This window comes from Nylanderia fulva, unplaced genomic scaffold, assembly GCF_048542155.1.
Source record: "Nylanderia fulva isolate GAGA-0341 unplaced genomic scaffold, ASM4854215v1 Scaffold8, whole genome shotgun sequence".
Lineage (NCBI taxonomy): Eukaryota > Metazoa > Arthropoda > Insecta > Hymenoptera > Formicidae > Nylanderia > Nylanderia fulva.
In genome coordinates, this window is record NW_028190916.1 from 1196402 (window position 1) to 1208665 (window position 12264).

Genomic DNA, 12264 nt, shown 5'->3' on the forward strand with positions numbered 1-12264 from the left:
TTGAAAGTAAGATCAATCAAGGATACCAAATAATATGATAATAAATTTAAGAATTTATATTATTAGGAAAAAATTATATATATATATATTTTTTATAATTTTTTTGAATATATATATCTAGTAACAAAGATAAGAAGAAATTTTGTTGGTTATATATCACGGAACAATGAACCGATTAACTTATTTAAATTTTGATTAATGAAGAGTACGAATGCTACTATCAAGAAATGTTAATAAAGTTGCGTCATTATACTATATGAATTTCCTTTCGAATGGAAGATATATATGATAGTTCGTCTAGGTTTCTGACTGAAGCACGATTAAAGGAAAGGTCTCGAAAATTGCCGCTAGGCATATTCACCCTTAAATAAGTTGAACCGACAACGTGCTTTTGATCTTTGCGCCAGAGAGGGAGCTCTAGAACGCGATATTTAATTCCATCTTTGCTCCGCTTTGTCATTTGTCACAGCGCAAGTCGCGATTTAACGCAGATAGTATCCCTTGCAGGAAACGATCCACCCTTGCCTGACGGAGGAAAACGCGGGCGACTGATAAGGCCGCGAGAGTTACGCAATATTGTGATAAAGGCGAATGTCATCCTTTCTGTGTGGAGGTGATAAACGCGCCGCGAGAACTTGTAGACGCGCGCAGCAGATGCGGGGAAAAGCGACGACGAGCACCCCGTCGCGATGCGAGAAACGCTCGACGGGACATGGAGAGGCACCAGAGAGAGGAACGCCGACTAACGAGGATAAAGGGCACGGCGTAATGGACAGTGCGCGCTGAAATTCATGCCCGGCCGTAAGAAAAATTGGACCCGCCGCCGCCGCGCTTTTCCCACCGGAGAATTAATTCGTTGGGACTTATAACACGGTTCTCGCCGCGTGTGCTCTATATATATTATATATATACTATATATATGGTACGGCAAATTGAGAACGTTAACTTACATTAATGAAGTTTTCAAACAAATATATATGGCGTAATTGATCGCGATTCTAAATTTTTTTCAACGTAAAATTTTGGCGAAATCTTTCTTTTTTCTCTTTAGATTAATTGCAATTTCATAAACGTTTATTTAAATTTTGTGTTTTAGTTCGGTTGCGCAAAGTGTATATATGTATATAAAAATAAAGAATATCCCATGACATATCGATTTCCCTTTTACAAACCATGTTACAAACATGTCCAACAAAATATTGTGGAATTTTTAGCCGTGTCTACGATCGCGCAAAATCGCGGATTGGGGGTATCGAGTGTGACGATAGAATTTTGATAAAGATCTCTGTGTATTTTGAGGGATGAAATAATATTGTGCTTCGTATGTTATTATATTCACGGGAGTTTTGACAGGTGTATATTGTCGTGTTTATTCACATTATCGTCCGGTTTCCCATCGTAACGGATAAAAATCTCGCAAGTGATTTTGTTGAAGTTGCAATCTCACAGCGTGGATTATTTTTCTTTCCGTTTCAATCCGTCGATGCACTCGGTGCTCTGAGATATACCCTCTTACCATCATTGTGTGGAACCACGCATGTGAAACTTCTCAGCTGCATTCTATATCGCGCAATCTATATCGCGTCGCGCATCTGTATAAAATTGCACGCAGATTTTGCAACAAAATTTTTCCCGCCGTCAAAATCAGGCAAGCAGGGTCGAGAACTGACATCGCGAGCTGGTTAATAATTATCATGGTCGTTGATCCTGGATTCTCGTTTTTAGAATTGTATTTTTTTTTTCGAAACTCCCGGACGCATTACGCATGCGAAATTTGCAAAATAAAATTCGAGAGGCCGAATTAATCGCTCGCGATTCTACAATGGAACCGGCTGGCAGTTGCATACGCTAAATAGGTCGTTCCCGGGGATTGGAGTGCTACTATCCAACGGCATGGCTGCAGAATCCGGTAAATCTGGTGAAAAACCAAGAGAGACAGAAAGAGAGAGAGAGAGAGAAACGAGAGGGTCGAGAGGGAGGGAAACCAACCCTCTGCTGGGTCTCTCATCCTCCGCAACCCTTTTAGCGTCTGTCCTTCTCGCCGTTCTCGTTTTGTCTCTTTTTTTCAGTGAGCGTTGACGCAGCGCCAAATTGAATTCGGCCTCGCGCGACGGTTCGTGAATAATTTTGCGAGAGCACCCGCGTGTCGTCTCTGTCAACAATAATCGGCCAGTTGTCGCGCATCCATCTTTCCATCTTGCACGTTGCCTCTTCTCATCGCGCACTGCAGCCGCAACTGCAACCGCGTCATGAGAGAACGCGATGCAAAAAAAAAAAAAAATATGTATAAAAAATAGCGATGCCGCCGAGCGTATGTGTGGTCGGTTTTCCTCTCTTATATATTTTACTCGGCGCATATCGATTTATTCATCGCGGAAATCGAGCGTAACGAGGCGCAAAATGCTTCCAAACGTTAGCCCCATGCGCGTATCTGTCCGCGTTCAATTTTGTATTTCACCCTTTCCGCGTTCTTGCGGTCACTTCTTTATCTGCTTTTTCCTTAAACAAGTTACCAGTCAGTTTCATCTTCTCGGTACTACAATTCTATTCTCCTTTATATAGCATATTTGCTATTTGTCACTGTTAATTATATTAGCTGGATTTCTAAAACAGGGTATCGTAATTGTTACTTCTAGTTAAATGTGACAGGAATGAATTTATCGTAAAATTATATTTAACCGACCCACTTTGCGATAAGAATTAATTTATCAGAAAACTTTACTTTTCAATAAGATTAACTTATCCGAAAGGTTTAAAATAATCAGTGAGAAAAGGTCACAGTACGATTTCTTCAACAATTGACAATTATATGTAAACATGAATTACAGTATGATATAGTTATATATAGGGTGTCTGACATGAAGTGTTACACCGAAAATATATAAGTAAATCTCGTTATTTGGAGACGATTTTTCCTCAGCAAAAATGTCGAGAAAAACCATCATTTTTTGCATGTTCCTAATTTTGTATCTTCCCAGTAAACACGCAGGGATCATTTACGTAATAATTACATAATGTTTTATATGTATATATTACAGATCATCATAACGAAACTGTGACGTATCGTTTATGTCAATAACGTAATGAATCTATAATTGTTACATAGAATTGTTATATAATTTTAACGTTACTTTGTTATGTAACATTTATGAAATTTGGTGAATGTAAATGTGCATTCTCTAAAAGTTTCGTAAATGCTACGTAATTTTAATGACATAATTGTAACGTTATGTTAAATACGTAACATTTATGTTTCTTTGTGAATGTAAATGTGCATACTTTAAAATTTTCGTAAATGCTACGTAATTTTAATGATATAATAGTAACGTTATGTTAAATACGTAACATTTATGTATTTTGGTGAATGTAAATGTGTATACTCTAAAAGTTTCATAAATACAACATAACTCTAATTACGTAATAGTAACGTTATGTTAAATACGTAATATTTATGTAGTTTGACAAATGTAAATGTGCATACTCTAAAATTTTCGTAAATGCTACGTAATTTTAATGACATAATTGTAATGTTATATTAAATACGTAATATTTATGTATTTTGATAAATGTAAATGCACATATTCTAAAATTTTTTAATATACTACGTAGTTTTAATGACATAATTGTAACGTTATGTTAAATACGTAACATTCACGTATATTGGAAAATGTAAATGTGTATATTTAAAAAATTTTATTAATGCTATATAACTGTAATGACATAATTGTAACGTTATGTTAAATATGTAACATTAATATTATTTTGTTGATATCAATGTATATATTCTGTAAAAACCTTATTATAACCATTATATAATTATAATAACGAAATTGCGATGTCACATTAAATAAAAAAAGATATCGCAATTTCGTTATTATAACTATATATAACGGTTATAATAAAGTTTTTACAGAATGTATACATTGATGTCAACAAAATAATGTTAATGTTATGTATTTAACATAATGTTACAATTATAGTTATTAGAATTATATAGCATTTACGAAACTTTTAGATTATACACATTTATATTAACCAAAATACATAAATGTTACATATTTAACATAACATTACAATTATGTTATAAAAATTACGTAGCATTTACGAAACTTTTAGAGTGTACACATTTACATTAACCAAAATACATAAATGTTACGTATTTAACATAACGTTACAATTATGTCATTAAAATTACGTAGCATTTACGAAACTTTTAGAGTATACACATTTACATTAACCAAAATACATAAATCTTATGTATTTAACATACGTTACAATTATGTCATTAAAATTACGTAGTATTTACGAAACTTTTAGAGTATACACATTTACATTAACCAAAATACATAAATCTTATGTATTTAACATACGTTACAATTATGTCATTAAAATTACGTAGTATTTACGAAACTTTTAGAGTATACACATTTACATTAACCAAAAACATAAATATTACATAACAAAGTAACGCCAAAATTACATAACAATTTTATGTAAGAATTATAGATTCATTACGTTATTGACATAAACGATACGTCATAGTTGTGTAATAATTGTGAGTCTTCTTTTACCGCTACGCGGTGTACAATTCTTTATCTATCTCGCATTCAAATTTTAGTTAGGAAAGTTTAAAGTTGATGAAATTGACGGTAACATCTGTGTTAATATAGAATTGAATTTTCTTATGTTGGGATCATGTCACAAAGAATAATGAGATTATTCTTTGTGACATGATCTCAACATAAGAAAATTCAATTCAGATATTAAAGTATTAAAGTGATTCCTCAGAAATCAGATAAATAAATGTCCGACGAGACTGAGTGAAAATATCTTCATTATATTATTTACTTTCTGTAAAAAAAACAACTTTTTTCACGAATAAAATAAAAATTTTTTAATATACAATAACATTATCTTAAACTCTAAAACGCTTTCCTTAATATTTTTCGAATAGATAATCAGTAAAAACGTTTCCGAGAGCTGCTTATTATGAAACATTTCTAAAACAAATATGTGCTATCTTTTATAAAAAAATTACATAATGGTTATCATAGAGAGATTCTGTATTAGTTACGTAATTTTATAAAATTTTATGTATCTGTTAGGTTTAAATTTTATGTATTTATTACATATCATATCAGGCATAATGTTGCTGACAATTCCATCTAAACGTTACTTAATAGTTGACATATCGGTTACCTGAACAGAGAATATCTTATCTGTAAATGTTATGTAAATGTTCTGTAAATGTTCTGTAAATGTTATATCTGTAAATATTTAATATAGATTCTGTATTAGTTACGTAATTTTATATCCAATTTTATGTATCTATTACGTTTAAATTTTATGTATCTATTACATATCATATACAGGCATAATGTTGCTGACATTTCCATCTAAATGTTACTTAATAGTTGACATAACGGTTACCAGAACCGCGAACAACTGTTTTGTAAATGGTCTGTAAAAGTTACAGAACAGTGTTTATTGGGTTCATAATTAAACCTTAAATTAAAATTTTATTAAAGTAAACTCTACTTAAAATTAATTGGAGAATGTGGTTTTGTTAATACTTTATTTCCACAAGGCTTAGTTTGTAAAAAAAACCCTTTATTTTTAATTGCTTATAACTCGAAAATTATTGATGCCTCAATATTTTGCCGAGGAAAAATTGTCTTCAAACAAGATCAACTTGTATATTTTCGGTGTGACACCTTATGTCAGACACCCTGTATATGAACATAAATTATATTAATTGCAATTAAACACACTTTTTTTACATTTCTCTGCATGTTAATAAATTAAAAGAAAAGTATTAAAAAGTTTCTTTTTTTATTTTATATTTAGAAATATTCTGATCAAACGAAAAGATTGCTTTTTATAGACAGATATTAACAAAATATTCATATTATTATCTAATATTTCAATGTGTGATAACAAAATTCATTTTGTGTATTTTGCTCTGTATGTTTCCAGAAATATATTAATAAAGATATTTTGGGTACGTTTTACCATGCAGTTTTATGTTACGTTTCCTTTTGATAAGATCTATATTTTCACTATCATATATATATATATATATATATATATATTGAATGACACATTTCTTTTCATCTTTGCGTTAAAAAATCGCATCGCTACGATAGCACTATTATTCTATTATCTTTTAAAATAGTCTTAATTATTATTCACAAATGGAATATCGACCACGAACCATAATTTTCTGACAACGCGACAATTCATATTTCTTTCTAGTGCCTGTAAATAGGAAGAAAACGTAATGGAAGCGTGCGCGAGGCTTTGTTAACGGTCGTCTCCTTCCACGATGCAATCAGCGAAAAATAATTGCAGACAAAGAAAATAAAGTGTTCGCGCGTTCGAGATTTTATTCGCATCCGTTTTAATTATCAGGAGCTCGCCACTAGGCCGATAATAATGATGTGCGTTCGTTCGAACGTAAAGTTCTCTCCCTGTATGTGTGCCATTGCTTCAATAGCAGATTCTTGGACAGTAGCGATCGTTTGTTTAAGATAACCAAAAATAATGCGCCATCATTTCTTTCTTTTCGTTTCTTCGATATATTTAGTGAAAAGTAGAGAAATGAAAAGAGAAGGAAAAGAAACGTTCGCGTTCTTATTTTATTGTCTTCGTAAGAGAATTTACAACTTTCGTGTTTTGGTAGCAAGATAATAATGTGTTATAAAGTATTTATTTATTAGTCTCATATGTGTAATATTGTATATATATATATATATATATATATATATATATATATAGAATAACTTTGACAGAGTGAAAGAATTATAAATAAAAAAATACCTATATAAATTCTGTGAATTCTCTACAAGTTTCGTTACTTTTGAACATCTTGAAACTGTAATATTTTAAAACGTGTCTAGACATTGTTTTTGGAAATTATTAAATTTAATTTTTTTTTCCTTATAACGATATTCATTATTCTCTCACCGAGAGGTACAATTATCAATTATGCAATGACCGCAAAAAGAAAGAAAAATGTAATGAAGAACATTTAGATTTAAAATTTATTGATCGCAGCAGTTTAGAACTATTTTAAGTGCATTATGTAAGGCGATTCTTTTTATGTTAGTCTGGTATTTATTTTTAGAGAATTCTTTTGTGTCTTTTTCCTTTTCTTTTAATTATTTCATGAATATTTGAAAAATTATAATTAAAAATGTGCTCTGTATCTATTCGCGCATCGAGGGACATTTTGTCTACACAAAATTACATTATCATGCTCTACATTGTCTAGATTTTATTAATATTCTATTCACACACATACACACACAATCTTTTATATTTTACAAAAAATATCCTTTTCCTGAACTATCTCGTATAATATCGTTATGATATTTCCATCGGATATTCTATTCAACGCAAAGAACTGTGATTACTCAGCATGCATAATCATGATAAATGGGGAACAAAGAGACGTTCTTCTGAGATTGATGTTAGACTTTTTATGTCCGATATAAATTATATGACGAACACGGGAATTAAAAATCGCACACAATCCAACACCGTTAGCCAGGATTAACCCCGAAAAGCATTTCATCTTCAGAAGACCGCGATTGTGCTGCATTATAGAGGGGCGTAATTTTGTTGTTACACGCCAGCGAAGCTTCATAAAAGTAGACCGAATGCTTTTTTTTCCATGTGTCGAGCTTGCATTATTTCATTCTTTCGGTGTTTTCACCGTCCGTTTTGCTTCGCTCGTTCTCTCTCTCTTTACGCGATTTCGTAAGCGTCATGTTGTGTAGTGTCTTGCTTGGCAGCGGACATTTTGCAGAGAGAGAAAAAGAGGGAGAAAAATACATTAAATACAAAATTTTGCGTAATGGTTGTGTTGCTCCTTTTCATTATTACGCAATAATGGGACTCGCTATGATGTTTCTTCTCAATAAGTATCGAATTTTCTTTATACGGCTATATACATCCTTCGAATGAAGAATGCGTTTTTAAATAAATCCGATTGCATGCGCGTAACTCACTAGAGTATATATATTTTTGTTTCCAATTAATATAGGTATTGTGTATTATCTTGTCGATCGGAATGTGCGACATATCACGTATTTTTTCATACATATGTCGCAGTGGTCGTATATACTCGCATAGATCAGTCCTCGTATTGAATAAAAAAAAAGTTCATCTGTCTTTTAATTTCAGAATACCATTCTACCCGAAGCCGTGCACTTTTGGGAACGAGCGTTGATGGTGCGAGAAACGAAGAGTACCATTAGGTTGAACAGGTAAGCAAAATTGGCTTATCCAATTAGTTGATTCGTTACTTCGGAACATTTTTCTCTTTTTTTTTTATTGATCGATGGTGACTTTATTTTTACGATATTTCATTTTTAACGGATTATAATAACGACTTGAATAATTTCGCTACTATAATATTATATTAAATGATTGATAGTATAAATAATTACTGGGGTTAATAGGTTTGAATTGTCGAAATCAAAATTTTTTTCTTTGAAATATCTATATATAGGATAAAAGGAATAGAATAGTATAATTCTTGTCTCTCTTTTTTTTCTCGTACTTAATGAGAATTTTTATAAATATATTTTAAACAGTTCTGGGAAACTAACTCTAAGCAAAAAATGTAGACACATCTTATTTTAACGTTGACAATAGAAATTAATGACTGAAAAAATGTTTAAGAGCTGGAAATAGTGAGACTAAAAGAGAGAATGTGCGGAGAAGAATATTAACACTAGATGATGTAATCCACTGAATAGCATACATTATCCTGTCTTAATATGCGTACGCGACTGCAGTCGTCGCGTTTATTTGCATAGAGACCGAGATGCTAAGCTAAAAGCATGTGAATATGTATCGCACGTATTTACGTTCCCACAGCCGTTCATGTGATTTACTGTCATAGAAACACGTACCGGCGTTATTATGGCCCTATATGGTATACCTTATAACATATGTATTTAATTATTACTCTAATAAATTAATTGATGTTCATTATAGAAAAGAAATTGTTTGACATAATGACAGGGATTTAGCCTGAGATATAAGAAATATAATTATTAATACGTATTGCTTATTGATTTATTACATCGAAGATTGATAGAAAACACGAAATTTCGACTTATCCGAATTTTTTTTATAATTATCGCAGAGTTTAGTGTACTGTTGGTAGACGTATCGGAAAGAGATAAATGTTCGCCGTTTATTCTCGACCTTTTTCCGGACGTAGCCGGCATTAGTTTGGCCGCAGATACGGTAGCAACCTAAATTAATGTATCCGTGTCCGCCGACCAGATAAACAGAACACATGGAAGTGCATGGACATAAAGTCCCACGTACACATAACTGCATAGTTATGTGGTTTTCTGCACCGTGTAAACAAGCTCTACATTCCTGCCGTGTTTCTAACAGAGCATGACTTTTCGCCGCGATACCTCTCACGTTGGCACTATATTTCCGAAATCACGCGCGAATTATCTCGCGTGAACAACCATTCGCGAGAACAATGTAGCTATGAGGTTTCTGCGATTACAGATTTATAGTCCAACACATGAGGATGATTTAGTGCAAAGATATGTACCTGAAATACATACCAAATTTTATTTCACATAAAAAACTGAACAAGTCTCTTCGACTGCGTATAAATATAGAATAATTCCATAATTAAATAACACCTATGCACGAATTAAAAATTTAATAATGGAAACACGTATTTATGTGATTATTTTTATTTATTAAATCTTAATAGTTAAAAGATATTTTGTTTGCAAAATATTTATTAATGGTATATTTTAATTTAATATCTTAAAAAATTATTTCTAATATCTTTAAGTTACTGGGATATTATTTTTATAAATTTTGCGATTTTTAATGAGATTATTAATTTTTTATGTAAATATAATGACAATATATACCGTGATCAAATAAGAAATTGTGTTCAACAAGTCAAAACTTATTTTGTTTTTCTGTATAATCTTTATTTTTTATTGAGCTCACTCTAATGCTAACTCACTGAAACATATTTATCACTTATGTTGATCATATCGTGATTATGTATTTATTTGTATTTTTTAAAATATTTTTTATTTTTCTTTTCTTTTCTTACTCAACGCAGCAAGATAAAAAACTTAGTATGCTACCGTAGGCTTATATCGTCCTATAACTACATAACTTAATAATGAAGCGATTACTTTGCTATTAAGTTCCCTGCTTGCGAGTGTCGCGACAGAAAAAGCTCCACGCTTCTGGTATTTACCACTCTTGCAAGGGTGCCGCAAAGGGCGTTAAGGGTGAAAATTACGCGAGAGATGGTCACCCTCTTAGCTTAAGCCACGGTCAGTGCAAACTCGATCGATCGGGGTAGACGTGCGCAACGCGAGTTTCTTTATTGTGCTCGAGCGAATATCCCATGCCTCTCTATAGGATGCTGATATTCAATGGATGAAAGAGAAGAGCTTAGGAGGCCGCAGAGATACAGGGTATGCGAGATATAATACACAGAGAAACGCGTGCGAAGTAATAAAACAAGAAGAAACGTCGGATTGTAGGGCACATACATCAATCTCTCGCCAGCTCTCTCATTCCTATCGCTGCCTATAAAAATCCAAGCGGGGAAACTGGTGGTAATCTTCGCGCGTCAGCTGCCTCCTCGCGAAAAACTTTGCACGACGTTTATCGATCTTCTATGTATCATTATATACCGTTTTCCGTCACGATCGCGGCGCAAGCTCTTCTTCCACCGGTGCTTCGAAGATAAAGCCGGTATCCGTTCACCATTAAAGTATGTTTAATGGAGCTGATCGAATGCTCGCGCGAATGGAGATGTCAGATTTGGGAAAGTCGAAAGTGCGAACGATCGTTAAATATACAAGTCGCGTATTTGGAGAATTTTGATACTTTGTATCCGTAATAAGTTGGAACGAAATTACTCTGGCAGAATTAATTTTATGCATATAACGAGAAAAGATAGCAATTTCCGCTAACTAAAGTACATCTTGTAATATATTATTGGAAGTATAAGAAAATAATATATAAGTATATCGATAAGATGATTAAAACATGGACTTCAAAGGGTTTGGTTATTGTTGTGTACAATATTGAAAATTCTTGGAAAATTCTTTGATAAGTTATTAGTTATTACATGAAAGGCATGATTTGTTATTATAGAATTATAGAGATGCAATTTTCATGCAATTGATCTAAAATCCTTTTTCAGGTAAGAATTCTCTTGTCAAATTCTTGTTCAATTTTTAAATAAATTGATAATACAATTTTTGAAAGACATTAATTATTAGACTCTTATATAAGATTAATCGAAAGAGCTGCAGTATCGTTAATTGTTCCATCTGAATAATTTGTGCATTTTAGCGTCTGATTGCAAAGGATTTTTACGGCGAAATATCTCGGAATAGACATTTTTTTTTTATAGAAACAATTTTTTTATAGACACTTTTTATAGACACATAATTTTTCATAAGATATTAAGGAGATTGTGCGCTGCACCTATACATATATTTCAACCAATCGTATACAATGCGCGCCGGATTATGGACGGGCCACCATTAATTCACGTCAGTCTTCGCAAAAGGTAAATGTAATGTCTGTCGCTCAGAATGCAAAGTGAAATCGGATCAAATGAAACCTGAGCGGGGATGGCCGTGCACAGACGCGCAGAATTGCGTCGGGCACGCGTCAAAGGAGATTCGATTTGAGAGAGAGAGCCGGCCCCGTTTAAACGGGGCGAGCACGCGTGTAACGTTTATCGGTCGAAAGCCCGCCACGGGAGGGATGGATGGGGTGGAAGAGAGTTGCGGGGGATGATTCGCAGGTCGTTTACATAACACGATATTACGGCATAACGACTGTAACGCTTTAATGCACTTCCGGACCGTGCATCGGGCTGCCGATTGAAGATGCTTCAAGAGCCCCTTTAACCGCTTATCGTTTGCAACGAAGCGGTTTAGCCTGCGTTTACTCTGCTTTGAATCGTACGAGCAGGAGTTGACTCTGTCCATGTTTGAACAATACGTACAAATTTGAGTATAGGATAGTCTTTGACATAAATATCACTCATTCTTATTGTATCTCGAAACAATTGCTTCGTCTATTGCTATTGTATCCACGCAATCTATTTAATTTTTCTAAATTGTTTCTATGTCTATTTAGCTAAACATAAAATACAATAAAAGCCATACATATTAGATATATTAAAAAATCTTGAATATTTTTGAACAATTTTTAAATTCAAAAAATATTATA

The 12264-nt window shown here is 32.9% G+C and overlaps 1 protein-coding gene across 1 annotated transcript in view; it reads left to right on the plus strand.

Annotated features, from left to right (window-relative positions):
• The window catches only part of Invadolysin (leishmanolysin-like peptidase, invadolysin), a 294990-nt gene that overhangs the window by 247355 nt on the left and 35371 nt on the right, over window positions 1–12264 (plus strand). The window contains exon 5 of the mRNA XM_085489267.1: window positions 8188–8270. Within this exon, the coding sequence (XP_085345393.1) occupies window positions 8188–8270 (83 nt within the window). The remainder of the gene's footprint in view (window positions 1–8187; window positions 8271–12264) is intronic.